The 25,170-nt window shown below is 19.7% G+C and overlaps 6 protein-coding genes across 6 annotated transcripts; 4 read left to right on the forward strand and 2 right to left on the reverse strand.

The window, feature by feature from the left end:
- Nucleotides 1-487: 487 nt before the first annotated feature.
- Nucleotides 488-4,192, forward strand: PRELSG_0700800 (conserved Plasmodium protein, unknown function; the record flags this gene model as incomplete). The annotated part of the gene is made up of 17 exons (XM_028675686.1): nt 488-733; nt 986-1,093; nt 1,211-1,348; nt 1,437-1,482; nt 1,723-1,730; nt 1,811-2,254; nt 2,365-2,458; nt 2,539-2,638; nt 2,730-2,792; nt 2,900-3,014; nt 3,097-3,213; nt 3,281-3,334; nt 3,402-3,464; nt 3,535-3,636; nt 3,784-3,851; nt 3,927-4,061; nt 4,159-4,192. The coding sequence occupies 17 exons, from the start codon at nt 488-490 to the stop codon at nt 4,190-4,192; spliced, it is 1,935 nt and encodes a 644-aa protein (XP_028532250.1).
- A 3,380-nt stretch (nt 4,193-7,572) lies between these two features.
- Nucleotides 7,573-9,484, forward strand: PRELSG_0700900 (alpha tubulin 1, putative; the record flags this gene model as incomplete). Its single annotated transcript, XM_028675687.1, has 3 exons — nt 7,573-7,634; nt 7,958-8,078; nt 8,306-9,484. 3 exons carry the CDS (start codon nt 7,573-7,575, stop codon nt 9,482-9,484), a joined length of 1,362 nt encoding a protein of 453 aa, XP_028532251.1.
- A 1,333-nt stretch (nt 9,485-10,817) lies between these two features.
- Nucleotides 10,818-15,456, forward strand: CCp4 (LCCL domain-containing protein, putative; the record flags this gene model as incomplete). Its single annotated transcript, XM_028675688.1, has 2 exons — nt 10,818-11,015; nt 11,587-15,456. The coding sequence occupies 2 exons, from the start codon at nt 10,818-10,820 to the stop codon at nt 15,454-15,456; spliced, it is 4,068 nt and encodes a 1,355-aa protein (XP_028532252.1).
- A 1,128-nt stretch (nt 15,457-16,584) lies between these two features.
- Nucleotides 16,585-17,251, forward strand: RPL32 (60S ribosomal protein L32, putative; the record flags this gene model as incomplete). The annotated part of the gene is made up of 2 exons (XM_028675689.1): nt 16,585-16,671; nt 16,943-17,251. 2 exons carry the CDS (start codon nt 16,585-16,587, stop codon nt 17,249-17,251), a joined length of 396 nt encoding a protein of 131 aa, XP_028532253.1.
- Nucleotides 17,252-17,957: 706 nt separating this feature from the next.
- Nucleotides 17,958-18,992, reverse strand: PRELSG_0701200 (GTPase-activating protein, putative; the record flags this gene model as incomplete). Its single annotated transcript, XM_028675691.1, has 1 exon — nt 17,958-18,992. One exon carries the CDS (start codon nt 18,990-18,992, stop codon nt 17,958-17,960), a length of 1,035 nt encoding a protein of 344 aa, XP_028532254.1.
- Nucleotides 18,993-20,132: 1,140 nt separating this feature from the next.
- On the reverse strand, nt 20,133-24,769 carry PRELSG_0701300 (AP-4 complex subunit epsilon, putative; the record flags this gene model as incomplete). Its single annotated transcript, XM_028675692.1, has 6 exons — nt 20,133-20,181; nt 20,311-20,450; nt 20,550-20,645; nt 21,038-24,247; nt 24,506-24,577; nt 24,689-24,769. 6 exons carry the CDS (start codon nt 24,767-24,769, stop codon nt 20,133-20,135), a joined length of 3,648 nt encoding a protein of 1,215 aa, XP_028532255.1.
- Nucleotides 24,770-25,170: the final 401 nt, after the last annotated feature.

Consider the following 25,170-nt stretch of genomic DNA (forward strand, 5'->3'; position numbering starts at 1 on the left):
ATAAAATAATAAATAAAATTAGAGAAATCATTTTTTTTCAATTTTTTTTTTTTTTTTTTTTTTTTGTGGAGCGTGTGTGTGTGCATGTGTAACTAAAATGTTAAGAAAAACAGAAAATTAAAATAATTAAAAAGTAACAATATGCATTAGAAACTAAGTGATGTTAATTTTTTCTAATATTTACTAATAATTTCTTTCTTTAAAAAATCAAAAAAAAATTTTTTGGAATATTGCACATTTTGTTTCTTTCTCATTCTTTCTATTGTTTAATCTAACACTAGACATTTTTCCTTTTTAAAATTCTTTTATATTTTTTTGATGTTTATAATTTTTAGTTAATGATTTATAATAGTATTCACCTTTTAAAATAATGAAAATAATTATCAAAACATTATTTGAGATATAACTAATTATTATAATATTATTTAACTTTTTTAATCAATAATTTATTTTAACAAATTTTAAGCATATTTCAACACTTATTAAAATGAAAGAAACTGTTGAGAAAAGCATAGATTGTATAAAAGAATTTATCCAAACATTCTGTTTTGCAAAAAATGTGGAAATAACCATTGATCAATCAAATTTAAAAGAAACTAATAAAAAATATAAGGAAAATAACTTAAATATAATTAATTTATATTCATCTTATTCTATATGGTTATGTATGAATGAAATATATCCGTCGTGGTTTGATATATCCATTCACCCTGCACAATTTGATACTGAATTAGTAAATTTTTATTTTTTTTAAAATAAATAAAAAATAATTCTATATTATGATAAAATTTAATGTTAATAATAAAAATAATAATAATGATAATAACAACAGAAACTCTAAAAGAACATTAAAATTTTTTTCATTGAAAGAGATATATGTTTTAATGATTCTGAAATTATATTCAATGTACAATTATTACACATTTTTTTAATTTCATTTCTTTCTTTATTATTTTACTATATCTTTTTTTTTTTTTTAATAAAGGATTCTTATGAGTGTTTGCTGAAATACATAAATGAATATCACGAAAACAAATATGAAAAGATAATAAAAAAAATAATGGGCAATTTATCAAACTTGACAACTCATGAAGTATAAATAAATACAAACGTTAAATGAAAAGAAACACTTATATTTACATTTATATTCTCATAAATATACTGATTTTATATAAATAATTTAAAAAATATATATATTTAAACTTAATAGTTTATAGATATATACAGCTTAGTCATACTAGCCGCTCTTGTTTCAGATGACAAACAAAAACATATAAATAACATTTTATCTGTTAGCCATGAAACACAAAAATATATACATCATATTGTGGAACTTTTAGATAAAGAAGTAATTTATACTTTTTTTTTTTTTTTTTTTTTTTTTTGTAAAAAGAACATATACACATAAATATATCTCCACTTTATGTTTATTTTAGGAAAATTTAAACGAGGAAAATTTATCTAGCCCATATAATTCTAAAGGTAAATAAAGGAAAAAAAACATGATAATATTTTAATTTTTGAAAAGATAATAAAACAAGAATAATAAATAATTATAATGTCAAGAAAAAATCTATAACAATATTATTGTTGCTTAATCTATAATTTATAATAGAAATAATAATAATACATAATGAAACTTATAAAATTAATCTTTTTTTTTTCTTTTTTAAAAAATTCATTTGTTGAAATATCTAACTGTTATTTATTATGATCCCGTAGATAACAAAGTAAGATGATCATTAAAATTTTATACTTTTTTTTAAAATATATGGGAAAACGATAAAAATTATTGTTTTATTACTTACAGGAAGAGCATGAAAATATGAAAAATGAAATAAAACAACTAAAAGAAAAAGTAAAATTTCTTGAAATGGAAAATGAAAATATAAACCATTCTTTAATAGAAAAAGATAACACAATTAAAGATAACAAAGAGAAAATGAATAATTTACAAAAGCAAATTAATGCGGCTAATGAAAAATCCAAAATGCAGTATATTACACAAATAGAGGAACAAGAAAAAAAAATTAACGAACTACAAAGTAATTTAGAAAAAGAAATTAAGGAAAAATTACACTTAGAGAATGATTTAAATAATAGAATAAAAGAATTAGAGGATGAACAAAATATACTAAAACAAGAAAATTCGAATATTGATAACTTACAAAATAAAATAAATAAATATAAAGAAAAATTAGAAAATTTGATGACTGTTCAAAATATAAATAAAGAATTAGAAGATAGACTTAAAGTAATATTTTTAATGTTTAAAAAAAATATATAGATATTCATATATATAGTAATGTCTTTTTTCTTTCTAAGATATTAATAAATATTTTTACTTTTTTTTATTATTTTTAGAACAATACACAAAAAATGGTTGATATGGAAAATGAAATGGAAAAATTAAAACTAGAGTCAAATAATATAAAAATATATAAAGATAAATGTGCTGGTACGTTTATTTTTAAATTACTTTTTTTTGTTTTAATATAAATATATCTACAATATATGTATATATATACTTATTTATAGATTTGGATGCAAATTTAATAAATTTAAGGAAAGAAAATGAAAAATTGAAACAAGACATATCAGAAAAAAATAAAACCTTAGAAAAATTAAAAAGAGACTTGTAATTAAAAAAGAAGAAAAGATAGAAAAATTAATAAGTTGTAAAATCAATAGCAATTACTCATTATTTTATTATTTTTTTTTCTTATTAGAGATGCAAAAACACAGTCATATGATATGTTGAAGAAAGAAAAAAATTTTGATAACTTTAATATGTTAAATATACTTATTTATATAGATTACACTGAATCATGTTCATTTGTACTAATTTATATATTTAAATAATTTTTTATTATTATTTTATTTTTATGTTCCATTTTAGAGGGCTATGTAATGTAGATCAAGCTGAAGAATTAATAAGAATCAAAAAAGAAAATGAAAATTTAAAAAAGCAATTAGGATTAGATGCAAATAAGGAACTAAATAAATTAAGCAAAGTAAAATTTAAATATTTTTTATTTTTTATATAGACACGATATACTAATTTAATTTTTTTTTTTTTTATTTGTTGGGGTTCAGCTTGAAAATGAAATTGATGACTTAAAAAGAATAAATAAAAAATTAGAACTTAAAATATCAGAAAATATAGATAACGAAAGTATAAATAATGATCCATCTTTACAAGAAAAATATGAGGTACTAAATTTAAATATAATTTCCTTTTTAAAGATCATCCTATTTTATTATATTTTTAATTTTCTAGAAATCCCTAGAAGAAATAGAAGATAAGCAAAAAGAAATTAAAGAGCTGACTGAGGTATATATATATATGTTTTTTCTATTATTTAATTTATATTTTATGGAATTTTTTTTTTTATTTTAAGGCTAACCAAAAGATAATGATGCAGATGGCTAATATACAAGGAAGTTCAGATTCTACTTTAAAAGTATTTTTTTTTTTTTATTATTTATCACATTATTTATAAAACTAATTATTATGTGGAAATTTTAATATAGGAAAAAATAATTAAATTAGAAGCTGAGATACTAATGGAAAAGAAAAATTGTAAAGAAACTGAAGAAACAACAAAAAATAAATTAAGCAAAGAATTTAATGCTGTAGGGAAAAAAATAAAAAAATAAAAAGAACTATGTTGCTTCATAGGAAAATGTTTACAGAAAATTTAAATTAAATTATTGCATACTACATTATATAATTTTTATTATTATTATTATAATTTTTTTATTTAATTTTTTTTTATTTAGGTATTACAAATTTTAAAAGAGCAACTACAAATTAGAGAGAAGGAAACGGAATATTATAAGAATGCACTGTAACTATTAAATAAATAAAATTTATGTACATATTTTGTTCAAAAAATTACCTTTTCATTTTTTTTTTTTTTTAGAAAAACACAAATAGACATTACAAAAGACGAACAAAAATTATTAAGTGGAATTATTCACAGTTTAGGTCTAAAATATAAACAATTGCAAACTTATAATCTTTGCTTAAGAAATGAAATTACTGGAATAAAATTAAGGTTTATTTTATTTTTTTGGTTTTTAATAAAATGCTATAAAAATAAAAATATTATAAAAATAAATTTTCACTTCATTTTTTTTTTCTTTTTAATACAGAACCCAAACATACCAAGAAGCTGAGAAAAAATAAACTATTTTTAATGTAACTTGTTTCATTGTTTTTTTTCTTTTTCATTATTTTTAAAATTACGAAATAAGAAGAATAAAAAAGGAAAATTTAACTCTATTATTAAAACAAATATCTTATATGATACAGATCTTTTTTTTTTTTTTTTTTTTTCTTAAAACAACATTATATTGTAAATTTTCTTCATGTTATGGAAAAATGCCTATATTATATAAAACATTAGAATAGCTCTATTCTTGATATAATAAAAATGAATATTATACATGTTTTTTTCCTTTTTATATACTTTACATTAATGTGAATTTTTTTTTTTTTTTTGAAAGTATCATATTTTCTTTAATATATTTCATAAAAAAAAGTTTTTTTAATTTTTTTAACACTTAAAAAAGTTTCCTTCTTTGTTTCTTTAAGTACTTATAATTTTTATTTTTCATTTAAAAATTTCTTTGTAATTTTTTTACATTTAAAGAAAATATTATGCAATTATTAAAAAACATCCTAGAAGTTTTATACAAATAAAAAAATATATTTATATAAAAAGTACTATGAAGCGAAGTAATAATACATAAATAAGAATAATAAAATGAATTATTTTATGAACTTTATATTTTTTCTTTTACAATTTATGTCTTTTTTTAAAAGGGATACATTTTTTTCTATTTTCTTATCTTTTCATGTATAAAAATTAATTTATATATTTTTTTCTTTTTTAAGATATATTTCTTTTTGATACTAATTTGTGAAAATTTTAACTGCTCGGTTCGATTATTTGAAAATTTTTTTTAAAAATAGTTTAATTTTTTTTTTTCGTTTTTAATTATGTGAAGTTAAATTCTTTCTTAAAACTATGTAGATTTACTAATTTTTCATATTAAATAGAAATTTAAAAGTACATTTAAAAAATTTAAGGCTTAACTTTATAATTTATTTTTCTTTTAAATACACATAAAATTGTAATTATTTTTATTTTTTATTTTTTTGTCATAATAAAGAATTTATCAAATAAAAAAAATGTTTTGAACATTATGATAAAGTATAAGTTTAAAAGTATAATTTTTATAAAAAGATTTCCTATTTTTTTATTATGTTTAATGCTACCAAAAACTAAGATATGCATAATTAATAAAGATATAACTTACAAAGTACGTAGATGTACAAAATATATATATAACTGTATAAGAATATATGTAAATAATTAAAAAAATAAAATAATAGAATTGTGGATATAATATTCCCTCATTTTAATTTTTATGTCATTCATTGAAGAAAACATTAAGTAAAAAGATGTATTAGCAGTTATATTTTCATTTATTTTGAACTCAAACAGAAATACAAAAATAATTTTTACTCTTGATACTTTTATAAATGTTAAATAGAAATTTTTTGTAAAATATATTTAAATGAATTGCTATAATATCAATGAAAAAAAAGAAAAAATACACATTTTTAAGTGCACAATTTTTTTATGTTTTTTAATTAAGTGAACAATTCCAATTGAAAATTAATAGTTTTTAAAATGATGTAAAGAAAGCTACACTTAATGAGTCTATCATGATACTCATAAAAAACTATACACTCTGTATTATATTTATATCAAACTAAATAAAAAAATTATAAAATATATATATATATATATATTTCTGCAGTTTAAATTCTTTTTAATTAGATTTATCAATATTAAAATTATTCTTGCTTTTAAATATTTACACTTTCTATTTTTTTTCTTTTCTTTTTTGAGATGAACAATTTAGTATAAGGAAGATACCTATTTAGGTGAACAATTTAATAGAAATTTAAGAAAATGTAAAATAAAAAAAAAAATTTGTTTTATTTTTGTATTCTCTGATATTTCCATAACAGGAAAATTAAAATACTATTCTTTTCCTTTTCATTTCATTGAATACATATAAGTTTCTCTTAATCAGAAATAATAATGCTTCTGTATTATTAAACTTTTTACTTGCTCATTTAAAAAATAAATACGAATAAAAAAAAAAAAAATGAACTAAATAAAATTAGTTTTTAGGGTTATGTTTTATTTATAATATAGATTAAAAAAATATTATCTACTTCCTATGAATTTTCGAGCCACCAAAGGCACAAAAAAAAAAAGATCTTTATACTAAAATATATGTAAACATAAAAAAAAAAGTGTGTGTACGTCTAAGTGGAAACTTGTGATTTTTTAAAAGAAAAAAAAAGTAAATACAGCAAAATTTATACATAAAAAATTTAAAAAAAAAAATGGATTTAGGATTGAAAATAAAAGTACTATAATTTTTATTTTTTTTTTCATTCCCAGAACTAAATTTATTTGTAATAGAACTTGCTTGTGTGTAAATAAAAAAAAAAAAAAAGTATTTTTCTTATATGGTTACTAAACTCATATATCCTATGATCTTTAATTATAATAACTAAAAAGAATAACATACATCGGCTTCATTAGCACATATTAATAATATTCTAAATCCATAACTTATTTCATAATTTAAAAAAAGTAAAAATATCAATTATAAAACACATTTTACTCATTTAACAGTGAAAAACTTCAGTATTTTAACTTTTTTTTTTTTTTAACATTTTATATTACTTTTTTTTTTCTTTTTTTTTTTTTTAAATATACATTTAAGTGATAAAACGCGTGCGTGTATAATTTTTAAAAAATCAAATATGAAAAAAGCTTGGTAAAAGTACATAAATGTAATTTTTTTTTTTTTTAAATAAAATTTATTATATGTACATGATATATAATAAAATAGAGAATTCATTTTAAAACATTTTATTATCCTGACTAATTTGTCTGAAAACTATTAAAGAGTAAGAAAAACTTCTTATTCAACGCACCACTTAGCTTACACCCTGACAGAATTTTTTTTTTGCATATGTATGAAAAAAAAAAAATTTAAGTTTTACACAAAATTGCTATAAAAAATTAATATTTTTTCACATTTAACATATCCATGTTAATGGGAAAAAAAAAAAAAAATTCTTTAAGATTAAAGTATTTGAAAATAAGTAAAAAATAATTTCAACCATAATTATATTTGTGTAAAGATTTTTTTTTTGGGGAAAAAAAAAAAAATCTTGCGATTTTAAAGTTTTCATATGTAAATAAATGATTATGCTGAGAGTATTATTTTTTTTTTCTGCACTCTCAATGTTTTAATGATTGCATAACAATTTTTTTACAAAGAAAAGAATTATAAGATATATAAGAATTAAAAAAAATAATAATAAAATAAAAAAATTATTTAAAAAAAAATAAATAAATAAAATAAATATTTATATAATTAAATATATAATTTCCTTTCATTTTATTTTTTTTTATTTTATTTTTTTTATTTTAAAAAAAGAATTTTTTATTTTCTAATAATCAAGTAAAAATGAGAGAAGTAATAAGTATTCATGTAGGACAAGCTGGTATACAAGTGGGAAATGCGTGCTGGTAAAAAGATCATAATGTTCTTGCACATTTTTTCATTCCTTATTTCACTTTTTTTTTTCTTTTATTTATTCGTGTATTCTTTTATTTTTATCCATATTTTTATTAAAATTGAGCAAGACATTTTGATTATTTCTTTAAATAGTTAATATAATTTTAGTTCTTTACATGTATCCATACTTACTTTTGTTTTATATTGCTTTTTAATATAACTTTGTAAAATAAGAGCTATAATTATTATTTGTATTTATAAGTTTTTTCTTAATGTTTCAAAATTTATATAAATAATTTTTTTTTTTCTTTAATTACTTCAAATGAAAATTTAGGGAATTATTTTGTCTAGAGCATGGAATACAGCCTGATGGTCAAATGCCTTCTGATAAAGCTGCCAGAGCAAATGACGATGCTTTTAACACTTTTTTTTCAGAGACTGGCGCAGGAAAACATGTAATAAATTAAAACGTTATTAAATTTAGTTTTAAATTATTTTATTTTTCTAAAATATTTTTTACTTAATGAATTTTTTTTAATTAAAAAAATTTTTTTTTTTTTTTTTTTTTGTACCTTATTAAGTATTAATAATTTTTATTTTCGTTTTCAAGGAATTATTAGATGATTATTTTATTTTTTTTTATTTATTATTTAATTCATTAAATGCTTGTCTTTTTTTTTAGGTTCCACGTTGTGTTTTTGTTGATTTAGAGCCAACTGTTGTAGATGAAGTAAGAACTGGAACATATCGTCAGTTGTTTCATCCTGAACAATTAATATCAGGAAAAGAAGATGCTGCTAATAATTTTGCAAGGGGACATTACACAATAGGTAAGGAAGTCATAGATGTATGCTTAGACAGAATTAGAAAATTAGCTGATAATTGTACAGGTTTACAAGGATTTTTAATGTTTAGTGCAGTTGGTGGTGGTACAGGAAGTGGTTTTGGATGCTTAATGTTAGAAAGATTATCAGTTGATTATGGAAAAAAATCAAAGTTAAATTTTTGCTGCTGGCCTTCCCCCCAAGTTTCAACTGCAGTAGTCGAACCCTACAATTCAGTTTTATCAACACATTCTTTATTAGAGCATACTGATGTAGCAATTATGCTTGACAATGAAGCTATCTACGATATATGTAGAAGAAATTTAGATATAGAAAGACCAACTTACACAAATTTAAATAGATTAATAGCTCAAGTGATTTCCTCATTAACAGCATCATTAAGATTTGATGGTGCATTAAATGTTGATGTAACAGAATTTCAAACTAACTTAGTACCATATCCTCGTATTCATTTTATGTTATCCTCGTATGCACCAGTTGTAAGTGCTGAAAAAGCATATCATGAACAATTGTCGGTGGCAGAAATTACTAATTCAGCATTTGAGCCAGCAAATATGATGGCAAAATGTGATCCACGCCATGGAAAATATATGGCTTGTTGTTTAATGTATAGAGGAGATGTAGTACCAAAAGATGTAAACGCAGCTGTTGCCACTATAAAAACAAAAAGAACTATTCAATTTGTCGACTGGTGCCCTACTGGTTTTAAATGTGGTATTAATTATCAACCACCCACTGTTGTTCCAGGAGGTGATTTAGCAAAAGTTATGAGAGCAGTTTGTATGATTAGTAATTCTACTGCTATAGCTGAAGTATTTTCAAGAATGGACCAGAAATTCGATTTAATGTATGCAAAAAGAGCTTTTGTTCATTGGTATGTAGGAGAAGGTATGGAAGAAGGAGAGTTTAGTGAAGCAAGAGAAGACTTAGCTGCCTTAGAAAAAGATTATGAAGAAGTCGGCATTGAATCAAATGAAGGTGAAGGAGAAGATGAAGGATATGAGGCAGATTATTAAAATTCTTTGTTATTTTTAAGAAGAAATTATAAAAATTGAAACAAATAATATTAAGAAGTATATATATGTGTATATATATACATATATTTAAAAATATTATATATATTAATATAATAATAAAAAAAAAAAATTTAATGTAAAAATTAATTTAAAAAAAAAATATTTAAAAAAAAAAAAAAAACACAATAATTATAACACGAGACATAATATATTATTATATATTATAAATTATATCAATATAAATAATGGTATGTATCATAATTATTTATTTTCATATATATATTTCTTTTTTTTTTTTTTTTTTGTAATGCACGAATTTTCAATTAAAAATTAGATATAAACAAAAAAAAAAAAATTTTAAATCCTTAAAAGTATTTATATTTATTATGTTTTTATTAGAATATTAATTCATATATATATTTACATATATATGTATATGCATACCTTATTACCATTTTATAAAGATACATCTACGAATACTTACATATATATACTTTTTCTTTTTTATTATTTATATTTTAGTAATTGTTAAAGATTTTATGTTTTCAGCATATATTTCTGTTGAAATATGTAAAGGAATTTTTTATTTTGTCAATGATTATATTTATATATATATATATATATATATATATATATATATATATATATATATATGTTATAATTTTACAGAAGATAAAAATTAACAAAATTTAATAAAAATTTAAAATAATCACATTTTACCATATTTTTAAAATGATACTATACAATATAAAAAAATTTCTCCTATCAAAAATTTATGCAACCATATATTTTAGGTGGTAATTTTATACATTTATATTTTTTTCTTTTTTTTTAATGTACTTTTTTTTTTTTTTACAACATTGCAAAATCTTCAAATAAAATTGTGTAGTTACACACGTACTTATATGAATTATATCACTATCCTAGTACTATATACATAATAACGCTCTAGGTATTCTTTCTTTAAAAAGTTATTAAAAGAATAATATTGTAACAAAAAAAATGGAATATCTTCATTTTAAAATTAAACGAATTTTTTTTTTTTTTTCTTTATCATATTATTCTATTACACATGTAAACTTTTAGCGAGTTCTAAGACGTTGAAAAAAGTAATAATATAAATCAACGATGTATGCTTCTCCAATTTTTTTATATTTATATTATGTTTATTTTATTCTTTTGTTTTTCTTTTAATTTTTTTTTTTTTTTTGATTTTGTTTTTTCTTTTACTTTTTTTTTTGTTTTTGTTTTTGTTTTTTTACTCTTTGCTTTTGTTTTTGCTCTATTTTTGTCTAATTGCAACTAAATAAAAAAAAAAAAAAGCATATGCAAAATGAATAATTTTTTTTTTTCAATAGTATCTATATTATTTTTGTTATACTTATGTAAAGGAAATTTCAATGATTATTCATCTAATAAAATATTTTTAAAATATAAAAGTAAGTATTGTCTATATCCTGAAAATGTTATTGAAAATAACAAATTTGAAATAGGTTCGGATGAATGTGATAAAATAGCGCATGAAAATGAGGTAAATTAAGAAAGAAATATAATAATTCAAAAATTTTTCGCACTAATATGAAATAGTAAAATATAAAATTTTCTGCTTTAAGTGTAATAACTATAAAATTGATTATGCGCTCTTTGCAAAATTTTACATAATATTCAAATTAAATTTATACTTCTAAATTTTATACATAAAATAATTGAAAACATAAAAAGAGAAAACATTACAAATGTGCAATTTACACCTTATGAATAATTATATCATTGCTTTAATATGTTTTATTTACCTACTGTTATATGCATTTTCTTTTATTTTATAATTAAAAAAATACATATCAAAATAATTGTAAAAACTAGGATACTTTAAAATTGGATTGCAAAATATATTACAATTCTTAAAATAGAAAATATTATTTTTAGTGTTGTATTCTAAGAAAAATTCTCTTTTTTTTATATGAGATATATGTAGATATACTTAATGTTATATATAATTTTTTTTCATACATTCTTTTTGTCATTTTTTTTTTTGTATATAAAATGCATACGAATATATATATTCTTATTCCTCACATTTTTTTTTCGTTTTATTTTTTAAGAGCAAAATGGTTTGGTTATCTTTTAATAATGGAAGATTAAAAACACAAAATGGAATGTGCTTAAAAACTTATAAAAACTTTTTAATAATTTCTATATGTGCCCCTGATCAAAATGAAAAGTCTGAAATGTGGAAAATTGACGAAGAAAAACATTTAAAAAATGAAAACAATAATTGCGCACAAATGGCTGGGGGGAAATTGTTTTCTTTTACATGCAATAAATTATCTACTAAAGAATTTGAAATGAAAGCCTATACTATAGAAGAAATGAATTTAATGAAAACAAGATATTCTCAAAAGAAATTAGAGAATGTGAATGCAAAATATTTAGAAAATTTGCACAATAAATCTAGTATTTTAATAAGTAGTTATAATGAATTAGAAAAAGAGATAGAAATAATCTTAAAAGTAGAGGAAGAAATGAAAAAAGAAAAGGAAAAGGTGAGTAATTTAATGAATGATATAAAATTATTAATAAATACATCTTCCTCATTAAATGATTATGGTACAGGTGCTTTAATGAAAGTATATGATAGTATTGATATAAAAAAGAAAAAAAGTTTATTAAGAGTTCCTTTAGAAAAGTTAGAAATAAATGAAGAAACATTGAATGAATTAGGTGTAGAAAGTGGAGAGATAAAAATTATAATTCAAAGTTTCCTTAACATACCAGATGATAATTATTATACTTTTACTACAAGAAATTTAAAGGGAAACTTAATTATAAAATTAGATAATGAAGAAATTATTTCTAATATTGACACACAAATCGATACAAGTATAACGAGTACATTTGTTTATTTACCCAAAAATAAATTGGTACCATTATATATTGAAATATCATCAAAAGAAGAAAAACCTTCATTTACTTTATTTTGGAGTAGTAAACTTTTTCCTGAAGAAGTAATATCCTCTTTATATTTGTATACAACAATATATGAAAAAGTTTGTTATACACAAATTCAAAAAAAAATAGATTGCTTATCAACTTTTGAAAATATTACTAAAAAAAATCAGGAATTCCAATTTTTATGTCCTTCTGAATGCTTGGCAAAAGAAAATTACACTGTATTTAAAAAAAATAACTCTTGTTATGATATGAAATCTAGTATGTGTGCATCAGCAATAGAATCTAATTTTCTTCTCATTGATAGTGGAGGCATTATAAAGGTAATGGTAAAAAGTGTTAAAAATAATGAAGGAAATTACAAAGAATGTGGCATAATATTACCAACGAATATGAATGATAATACCTTTAAAGGAATAACTGATATTAAATTAGTTGATACAGATGATTTTTTTATTAATTATGAAAGCAACAAGGAATTGTACCAAGGATATAGAGGAATAGTCACTGACGATAAACATGCATTATTAACAAAAACAGATTTATCTAAAAGATATATTTCTGATATAGATATAAATTGTAACAATAATTTAAAAGAAAATTATGAATTTAGTGCGGGATCCTTTATAGTAACAAGAATAAAATCATCCAATTCAATGAGTAATGAAAAATCTATTGTTATAGATGCTTTTGCACTCTTTGATAAGTACAAAAACGAAAATATTTCTATTAATTTATCTGAATGGACAAGAAAAACTTGTAATAATATTCAATTATATATTAAATATGGAAAACCAAATGAAGTTATGGAATATCCATCTATGCTATTAACATGTGATGATACATTTGAAAGCATCCATTTTGATAATGTAGAGGTAATAAATGCACGATGTTTGCCGTTTTGTCTTAATGATAACGCAGTATTTGGTTCTTATATATATGCTCCAAATTCATCAATATGTAAATCTGCTATTCACTCTGGCATCATAACAAATAATGGTGGCTTAATTGCGATAAGAAAACTAAGAAATATTACACAGTCATTCAATAATACAGCTACCATAACAAGAAATGGTGTAAAATCAATTATAACTGATAACAAAAATAAAGATTCTTACTATATATCAAAACCAAATGGAGTTATTTGTAATTTTCCAAGAACTTATAATGTAAACAAATCACTAAACTTAGAAGATGATTTTTTTTCCTTCATTCAAATAAATTCAAATTTATTTGAAAATCCTCCTGTTGTTTTAGTACCCGAAAAACATGCTGTTTTACAAAACCAATTATATAATATGCATAATGTATATAACACAAAAAGTTATAAAGAAAATTTTTTTTCAGTTGAAAAAAAAGGAGAACAATTAAAGGAAATCATTCCTGATAGTTTTAAAGATGAAAACTTATTAGAAGAATTTGATAGATTTCAGCAATCTTACAAGGAGAAAAAGGATCATTTCCAAAAATTAACAAGAAAAACTCAAGGCATTTTTTCGGATTTATTTACCAAAAAAAGTTCTATAAATAATTTAAATAAAAAATTATCATATATTCGAATAGAACAAAATAATAATGACTCTTTTTTGAAGGTAAATGAATCTGCTGTCTTGTCTTTAATTAAGCAATTCGATATCATTACAAAAAAAAAACAATATATTATACAAAGATTAGAAAAATCGTTATTCAACATTAAACCAATTACTGTTGAAACATTTCAAGAAAGTTACAATTCAATAAACATAAATGATAATTATATAATTATAGACAGTAATAAAAGTATCAACGGATCGTCTAATTGGAAGATAGAAAAATATACAAATGGAAATCTTTTTTCTTCTATAACTAATGATAGTTTCATAAAATCAAATGAAGATTTATATGGTTCTTATTTACTTTATAGATACACAAAGTTATACAAAGGATTCATTTCGGTAGATGCAAAGATTCCTTATGAAGGAAATGTAGGAATAATATTTAAATATAAAGATTATAATAATTATAATAATTTTATAATAAATAGGAAAGAGTTTTATTTTGTTGAAGTGATCGACGGGAAACAAAGCAAAAAAATTAATGAAAAAAAAATAGATGATTCATATCAATTGGGTATGTGGACTAAAATATATATTGATTTTGGATATAAATATATTAGGTCGTATTTAAATGGAAAATACGTTAATGGTTATGAAACGAAAAATGATACAAGTGGACTACTAGGTTTTGGGGTAAATAATTGTAAAGATAAAATATTTATTGATAAAATCATAATAGGTTCCTTGTATCAAGCTAAATATTATAAAAATAATATTTTCAATAAAATTATAGGTAAATACAATCAAGAAAAAATATTAGAAAACGAAAATAAAACATCAAAAAAAGTTAAAAATAATATTGAACAAAATGAAAAAAAATGCAAAAAATATGAAGAAAAATTTAATGTTCCATTGGACAATAATTGGGTTATCCCTTTCAACTCTTACTGGAAAATTCAAAATAACTTTAATTTTAACTATATTTTAAATAATAATAATAATAATAATAATGAAGACAATTACTTATATTCTATACAAAAAAATGAAGGAGATTTAGTTATTCCATCAATTGTACTTCTTAAAAAACAAAATATATGTGATGAAATGAAATCCTATACATTTCAATCATCCATTAATTTAAAGAAATTATCAAAAGCAGGAATAATCTTTAGGGTTTTATCAGCTGATGATTTTTTATCTGTTATATTAGATATTTCAGATTTGTTAGGAGAATTATATTTGATGAAAATCACCAAAGGAATTCCATATCAATTAGTAGCATCAACACATATACCAGTTAAATATAATTCTTGGTATAATTTAAAAATTGGTTACAATGGATCAAATGTAAATATTACTCTCAACGATGAAATGATATTGAACGCAAAATTTAATGAACATTTTGATGATTTAGGAGATGTCGGATTAATAGTTTTAAGAGGTGAATCAAAATTTAAAAATGTCCTATTTACACCTAATACTTTATAAAGAATAATGTAGGCATCTCAAATAAATAAAAAAAATTAAACAATTTTATATAATATTTTTTAAAAAAAATACATATTAACCTTACTACCATAGGTAAAATTTACTAAATAAAATAAAATTAATATAAAAGAACTGAAAAAAAGAATAAATTTATAAGTCTCCCATACTTATATGAACTTTTTTACTTAGAAATTTCCATATTAATTTAAAACTATAGACAGAATTATTTGAATTTTCAAAAATAATCATGGAATGAAATATATTATATCTTTTTTTTGTTATTGTTTTCTTTTCTTTTTAATTTTTAAGGTAATTGTTTCCATATATTTTTTAAATAAGAAAAAAGAAGAAAAAAAAAAAATTATATATTATAAATTGTTTCTATATTTTAAATATCTCAATGTAATTTTAATATGAATCTTTGAGATTTTATCCGTTTAGTCTTTTATTATAACTAAAAAATTTTATCTATCTATTTTATTTAAATATTTTTATTTTTTTTTTTTTAGCTTTTAAATTTAACGTTATTATTCTTCTTAAGAATACAAAAATACACTATAACAAATTTATGTTTTTAATAAATCTTAAATGTCGAAAAGAAAATTAGAGGTTAAAATACCCCTTATATAACCAATAAATTTTTTAAAAAAATTTTGAATAAACTATTATTTTATAAAAAATCTTTTATAATCATTTTTTTTATGATATAAATGACCTATTTTTTTTTTTTTAAAATAATTATTATATGAAAAAAAAAATTAAATTTTTTAAAATATTTTTATATAAAGAAAAATAGTATTGTTTATGGGACATATATTTTATTACTTTTTTTTTTTTTTTTTTGCAGTCACCTATTAATACATGTAAATATATTTTTTTTTTTTTTTATATAAAATTTTTTTTGTAAATTTAAAAATAAAAATAATAAATAAAAAATAATATAAAAAAAATAGATCCAGTTATCTATTAAATTATTTAAAAAGGTTATATAGAAAATATAAAATATATATTAAAAAAGTAAAATAAAAATAACATAAAACATAATTATATATATATATACATATATATTAAACTTAATTTAAAAAATTTGTTATTCTTTATAATATTTATTCAAGTACGTTAACAAAAATGGCAGTAAAAAAAGTAGGAAAAATTATAAAAAAGAGAACCAAAAAATTTACTCGTTTTCAATCAAATAGATTCTTGCGCGTTAAGGTAAACATAATGATATTGAAGAAATATTAATATATATATATATATATATATATATATATATATATATATATATATATGTTATTAAAATAATTATAAAAAAATTAAAAGTGTAAAAATTTGTATCAACTATATAAAATTCAACTTACAAAAAATAAGAAAAATGGAAAACATTTTTTAAATATTTACAAAAATAAATTTATGTTTGACTTTAAATATATTTATATATTTATACATATATATTTATGTATATTTATTTTTTTTATGATTACAGCCAGCATGGAGAAAACCAAGAGGTATTGATTGTCGTGTAAGAAGAAGATATAAAGGAACAAACTTAATGCCAAGTATTGGTTATGGTAGTAATAAAAAAACAAGATTTTTATTACCAAATAATAAATATAAATATATAGTAAGAAATGTTAAGGAATTAGAACCATTAATTATGAACAATTCAAAATATTGCGTACAAATTGCTCATAATGTTTCAAGTAAAAAAAGAAAAGAAATAATTGAAAGAGCAAAGCAAATTAATGTTTCAGTTATTAATGCAAAAGCAAGATTACAGAAAACAGAAGAATAAAGTATGCTGTGTATATACGGATATTTATTTTATTCACTTTTATCTATTTTTTTTTTATTTTTTTTTATTTATTTATTTATTTATTTTTTTTTTAATTTTATCATAAAACCTATTTAAAACAGAAGAATTAAAAAACAAAAACATTATCGGATTTTTAACAATAAGATGTCCTTATTTGCGTAACTTTCTTTTAATTACAATATACTGAAATACTATATATAATTTTTTTTTTTTAAATATCGGATTCTATGAGAATATTGTTTTCAATACTATATTCTAAAATATTAATTAAAAAAAAGAAAAAGAAATTCCATAAATATTACATGAATATTAATGCTCTATAAATTTTATAGTTTGAAAATATTTATAAATTAATGAGTATGATTAAAATAAATGTAAAACAAATAACAAAAATCAACAAAAATTTAAATAAGTATGTACTTTAAAAAGAAAAAAATATACTAAATTAAAATATATATTTTTTCTATAACATTTTAACAAGAATACTTAATTAAAATAAAATGTATATTATATAATAAATATATATATACATAATATTAAATGAAAGTCTATGAAATTTCAATAATTATTTTAGTTTATTTTTGTTATTTTATTGCACTTTTTTTAATTTTACACGCTTCCTATTTTTCTTATTTAATTTTAAATTTATATTACTTTTTCTATATTTCATTTGCTTTTTTGTTTTCTATTTTTTATCGTTTTCATTATTTTTCATAATTTCATTATCAGAATCATTATCGGAATCATTTTCTGAATCATTTTCTGAATCATTTTCTGAATCATTTTCTTCATCTGAGAATATAATTTCATCATCTGTTAAAACTCGTTCCCTTTCAATTTGTTTTCTTCTCTCCTCTTCAATTCTCATTTGCTCAGAAGCTTCTTCTCTGAGTTTATCTAAATTAATATTAGTCATGTCAACTGTTAAAGCATTATATATTATATTTATAAAAAATTCCCCTATTTCTTGATTATCAGATTCTTTATAATCATTAGGAAATAGTTTTTGATCTAATCTCAATAAGGCAAGAATTCTTGAAACGTCTTCTGTACTCATAAGTTCGTGTTCTAACGCTCTGCATAAAGCAATACTATATTTAAATAGAAAGACTTCTCCTTCTTTTAATAAATGCTCAAAAAACAAAATAAGAGATTCAAATGTTAGTACATGTACATTTAAACCAATAAACCATTTAGAAACAAATGCTTCTGGTGCTATTAAATTTTTAATGTGATCATATAAATTAGGATGAAAATGTTTTAAGATACTTAAAAAAACACGAGAATCTCTTACATATGCTTTAGGCATAGCTTTAAAATAACCAGACAAATAATACTTATGTAATCCTGCAATAATTTTTACAACTTCTTTTGGTTCTAAGAAAAGTAGCAAAAAAGAAGAAATAAATGATATTCCTTGATGATAATCTTTTGTAATTGGATATATAGATTGTAACACTTTTATTAATAATTTTCTATTTTCTTCACTATTAAAAGTTCTTACTGCATCTAATTTAATTATTCTTAAAATTTCCTTATCATCGCAGTCTTCTTTTACTTCTACATCTATATCTTCTTTTATATAACTTGTCATTATTTCATAAAAATGTTCTACACGTTTACAAATATGTTCACTATTTTCTTTGTTGATATAATTTCCATTTCTGTTTAATATAGGTGCTTCCTTTTCTTCCTCCCAAAACTTTTTACTTACTATCATTTTGCTATATATATCTATACTTATATACTTTCAAAAAAAAAAAACTTCTTTTTCTATTTACTAAATTTTATATTATAAAAAAATTTTTAATTTATTACTTTTTCCTTTTTTTTAAATATAGCACATATCTTAATTGTGCACTTTTACGTATATATAATATTCGCTTTTTTATTTAACTATGATATTATTGGTATTATTTTCTTTTTTCATTTAAAATTAAAAAAAAATTTCCTATTTATTTTAGCATATGCTTAATTAATATATAGTTTAGTTGATTAATTTTAAATATATACATATATATATTATTTTTCTTACACTTGTTAATTTATTTCAAATTTCATAAAAGTAAATATTTTTGTTGCATATTTTTTTTTTTTATTTTTCTAATATTTCTTTTATTTTTTTAAATATTTAGGAATTTTACAGAAAATATTCATGGCTTAATATTTTTACTTTGAATATTTTTTAACAAGAGAAAATTATATTTACACACTTTTTTCTAAAAATAAAATCTCATGCTATTCATTTATTTCATAAACATTAGATAATTATAAAAAAAAATTTAAATCCCATACATTCGCTAATAAAAAATATATAGATAGATGCTAAAAGAAAAAGAGTATATTGTTAAAAATACAATATCATGGTAAAAATAAATAATTTATAAGATTTTTCATTACATTCATAGAGAATAATATAAAGTATTATTTTAACTATAAATATTTCATTTCGTTTTTAGTAAAGTAAAATATTAATTTTAAAAAAACCTAAGTATAAATATTTTATTTTTTTTCAATGTAAAAGTACATTCCATTAATAAATATCTTTTTTTTCTTGTTAATAAATGAAATTTTTTCTTTCTTCACAGAAATTATAAATAACTCTATAAGAAAAATTTAGTAATTTTAATATTTTGTTTGAAAAAACTATAAAAACTTTTCATGTGATATTCGCTTTTGCTAAAAATACTTCTGTTAATACTTTTTAAATTATAATAAAAAGAATGTATGTTCAACTAAAACAAAATAAATAAATAAATGTAATATTATTATTTTAATATTTTAACAAAAAAAAAAAAAAAAAAAAAATTAAACAAAATTTTTGTAAGTTTTTTTTATAGATAAAAAAAAAAATTCAAAATTATGCGTGAAACAAATTTCTTAGATTATCAAGAACGTTGTCAATTACACTAAAAAAAAAAAATAAAAAAAAAATTAACAAAAATTAATATGTGTATCTTCATATTTTTATATTAAAAAATTTAATGTATTTATTGATATAATGAAGATATCCTAAACTTTCTTTTGCTGTTTCTTACTTGTTTTCAACGGATTTTACTAAAAAAATTAATTTATTATTATCTATTTTTATTTTTATTAAAACTTTATGTTTGTGATAAAAACATGATACAAATGCCTCCTTTTCAGAAACTTCTACTATTTTAGCTTTTAAATTATCCTATAAATGGAAAAAATAAATAAAATAAAAATTAAAAAAGATAAAACTGAAAGAAATGAACTTAAACAGTAAATTCAAAGAAAATATATAATGATTTACCTCAACTGCTTTAATAGCCTGAAATATATTTAATTTAACGGTATTTAAAAAAATAGCTTTCTTTTGAATATTAATATAGTTCCACTGCTTTTTATCCTATAATAAATTAAAATAAAATAAAATAAAACAATATATATATAAAGGAGAGCATAATAAAATAATAATAATGCCAATAAAAATAATAAGAATAAAAATATAATTCAATTAAAATGAAGACAATTAAAGGAAAGAGAATATGAATAAAAATAATAAATTTGTTTTTTATAAATAATTTAAAAAAAAAAAAATTCATTAATGTATAATATCATACAAAAAACAGTTAAAATAAAACTTTTTTTTAAATACTTAAACTTATTTAATATATTAACATTTTTATAAAAAGAAAATGTAATTATTGTTAATGTGCCATAACTGTTTTTTTTTTTTTTTTCCCCCCCCTTTTTTTTTTAAATAAAAAAATTTTAGAATAATAATAAGTTATATATTACCTCTTCTATATTTGCTTTACTTCCTTGTATTTGATCGATATTTTCAGATGACTCATTTAAATCTAACATATCAAAAGACATGGTTTTTCTTTTAATTTCGCTTGGTTTACTTGAACTAATTAAATTATTATTCATTAAGCCAGAAGAGTTTTTCACTTTTTCATTTTGATGTACAGTGTCATCTTTACTTTGAATTTTTTCTAAATATTTTTCAGTAAAATATGTTTTCTTTACAATACCCTGATTATTATATTTACCATTAAAATAATTTCTATTTGATAATACAGCTACTCCTTTTTTATCTGAAAAATTGGAAACATAATTATTTCTTAAGTTACTTTCTGATGAATTATTCGATATTAAACCATTAAATAAAGCAGCCGCCATTTTTTCCTTTTCTGTTAATTCATGATTTTGTACTACATTATTTGCATTCTTTTTTTTCAACCTAAATGGATTTCTACGCTTATTATATATATTGTTGTTATGATTATCATTATGATATTCATATTCTTTTAGATGGTTAATAATATTTTCATCAAATCTTTCATAATTTTTATCACTATAATCTTCTATACTGTCCATTTTTTTTTCATTTTCAATTTCAATTTCTTCCTTTGAATAATTGTCCCCATCTTCACCTTCTTCTTCTTTTTCTTCACCATAATCTTCTTCATTATAATTATTGTAATAATTTTCTTCATCATCTTCAATATTAGTACTTTTTCGTATTTTCTTCTCTATCTCAATTTTTTCCAATTTAATTTTTGAGTCTATAATACCATTATATTCATTATAATTATTTTCGTTCTTTTTTTTTTCTTCATCTCTCTCTGTTTTTTTTTTCCATTTTTTTGGTCCTACTACATTAAGTTTAAAAGGTTTTTCTTTTTCTTTTATATTTGAGAAATTATCGTTTGCAGAAATATTAACAGATGAATCATAATGATAACCTTTTTCATATGCAGAATTATTACAAGTATTTAAATTATCTAAATGAAAATTGTCATTAATTGGTACTTCGTATGGAGTAAAATTTAGTTCAGGAATAGTATTTTTTGATGTCTCAAATTGACTTTCATTTTTTCTTAAATCTTTTGTTATGTATGTTTTTCCTCCATTTTTCAAATGTTTCTCTATAAATGGATTTAAAAAGGATAAATTTTCATCAATAACTATATTTTGCTTACTTTTTACAGAAAATAAATTTTTCATTAAAGTAGGATTATTTAAAATTAAATCAAATTCATAACATCTTTGTTGCATATCAGTTTGTTGACTGTTTTTGTATTTCTCAATTAATTTGTTTGCTACTACGTGGTCAGTTATATTATTACAGCAACATAATTTAAAAATAGCTGTTATTATGCATGATTTTACTCTATCTGTATTGTTAAAATTTTTTTCTAAACATTCACATAATAAATCAATAATATCTTCTGCAGTATAATTTTCTAAATCGCATAAATAACTATATTCACCTAATATCCAGCAAATAATTTGCATTAAAATAAATGGAATATTTTCATTATTTTCTAATAACCTTATGTATGTATTAACAGCATATTTCCTTAAATTATCTATATCATCATTAATTTTTTTTTTTTCTTTCAATTCTTTTTTATGTAAATCGTTATTACTTTTTTCATATTCATAACTATTATTGTTATTTTCTATATTCTTATTATTTTCACTCTTTATATAATTTCTCTCATTATTAATTTCATTATCCTCATTATTTATAACATCATCCTTTATATCATTTATATTATCTCTTTTAATAGAATTAATATCATTAATATCATAATTTATATTATTTAATTCCCCATTTGAATTATTATTATTCATATCATATAAACCCTTTTCTGTATTAAGAATATCTTTATTTTCTATATCTTCAATATTCAAATTTTCAATATTCACATTGTTAGAATTATTATTTTCGTTATTTATTTCATTTCTAATAATCTCGTCACCTGAATCTGAATCTAAACAAATAGAACTGTCTTTTAATAATTTAATAAGAGAATAGGAGTAATTTTCATCTAATAATTCACCTACTGATAAAAACACGGAGTTAATTTTATTTAAAAACCAAACATCATCAGGTGTATATCTTTCAATTAGTTGAATAATTTTACAAGCTAAATCATGTTTAAAATGAATATCTAGAGAATTATTCATATAAAATAATAATTTATCAACTATAACTTGAACATTCAATGGATTTGTCATTTGATATAGAAGATCTAATGTTTTCATTTTAAGTGTTTCATCTTTATCTTCTAAGCAGTCTACTACAGCCAATTGATGTTCACTTGCATACATAGGATTAATTTTCACTATTAAAGCTAACCCTGTTACCCCTACATATTTAAGATTATGATTATCTGATGAGATAAATCTAGAAATAGATAAAGATGCCAATTCTAATAAATGATGAGATGGATATATTGTTGTAATAGTTTTAACACATTCATAAATAATAGCATATCCAACATTGATACCAAAATCAGCCCTATGCATTGTTTTCTGCAATACTTCATACATCTGCTCAGATAATTTTTTATTTGAAAATCCTAAAATTCGAAAAATAGATAAAATTTTTATTTGTATCCAAGGTGCTGGTATTCTGTGATAATCATAATCCCTTGGCAATTTATTTTCAGTAATTTGTTTTAGTATAGAAACTAAATATGGTACTAATTTAATACAGTAAGTCATATCACTTTTAGCTATGCAATGAATTAAATTTAATGAAGCTCCCATAACTGAAGGATCTACATCACATAATAATTTTTTTAAATAATTGTCTATCTCTTTAATTAATGAAGGGTCTATTAAATACATTTTATGCAATAACATGCATACTTTTTTTCTTATTAATTCATTTTTATGATTTAACAAATTTGTAATAATTGGAAATATAGCTGGTATCATTTCATTATTTAATAATTTACATACACAGTTTAAAGCTGCCCATATTTCTAAATGGTTATCACTTTTTAAATCTTTTTGAATTGTATTAATTAATAACAACATTAATTCATGATCCTTGTTCAAAAATAAATTACAAGCTAAATAACCAGTTCTTTTACATAAAATATTTTTTTCATGAGCTAACTTAACTGCATGAATATAAGCAAATGAAGCATCGTGGCCTAGCATTTCAATATAAATAGCTCTAATTAAATATTCTTTTATTTGTTTCTTTAAAAAAAAAAAATATATATATATATATATATATAAATATAAATAAATAAAAGTATAAATATATTATAACTAAATTTTACATTCAAAACATAATAATTAAAATTTATAATCAAACATTAGATCACTGAGCCATTACAACAAATAGAAAAAATCAAAAATTATAAGGTATGTAATACAATAAAAATTCTTTAACATATATGTACTTAAATAAGCATATAAAATTTTAAAACATGTTTTTTTCTTTTATAAACATACAACCGATGAATTAGGCTCAGAAAATCTTGATTTTAATAAAATAATTTCATTGCAAATAATCCTATCTTCCTCCTTTAAAAAAAAAAAAGAATAACAAAATAAATAAAAATTATTTGGAATAAAAAAAAAAAAAATAATAATAAAAATAAATGAAAACACATTTATATTAAAAAAATTATTTACTTGTTTAGAACGAGTTTCTCCTATAGATTTAGCCAAATCGAAAAATTCTTTTGATAAGTATGATCCAGTTAATCCAAGCATCTTATATTCATTTATTTTATTTTATCTTTTCTTTTTTTTTTTTTTTTTTTGCTTCCCCCTTCTTTTTAAATATTACTTCTGACTTCTTATCTTATTTCTCTTATAACGCAGTATCAAGTTAATTTCCAATTTCACTTTTTTAAAAAGAAAACAAAGAAATAACCATTCAAATAGGTTAACATTTAAAATGTAAAATATTAAAAATTAGAAGAAAAATCAAATAAAATTACATTTTATTTATAATTAAAAGTCCTATGTTAAATAAAAGGATTAATTATATTATTAATCAAATTTTTTTAAGTGTAAAGAAAAAAAATATATATATTTATGTATATATATGACTTGAATATGTATTTGTTTAAAATTAATTAAAAAAAATAAATTTTAAATTTCAAAAGTAG

Source organism: Plasmodium relictum (assembly GCF_900005765.1).
Source record: "Plasmodium relictum strain SGS1 genome assembly, chromosome: 7".
Lineage (NCBI taxonomy): Eukaryota > Apicomplexa > Aconoidasida > Haemosporida > Plasmodiidae > Plasmodium > Plasmodium relictum.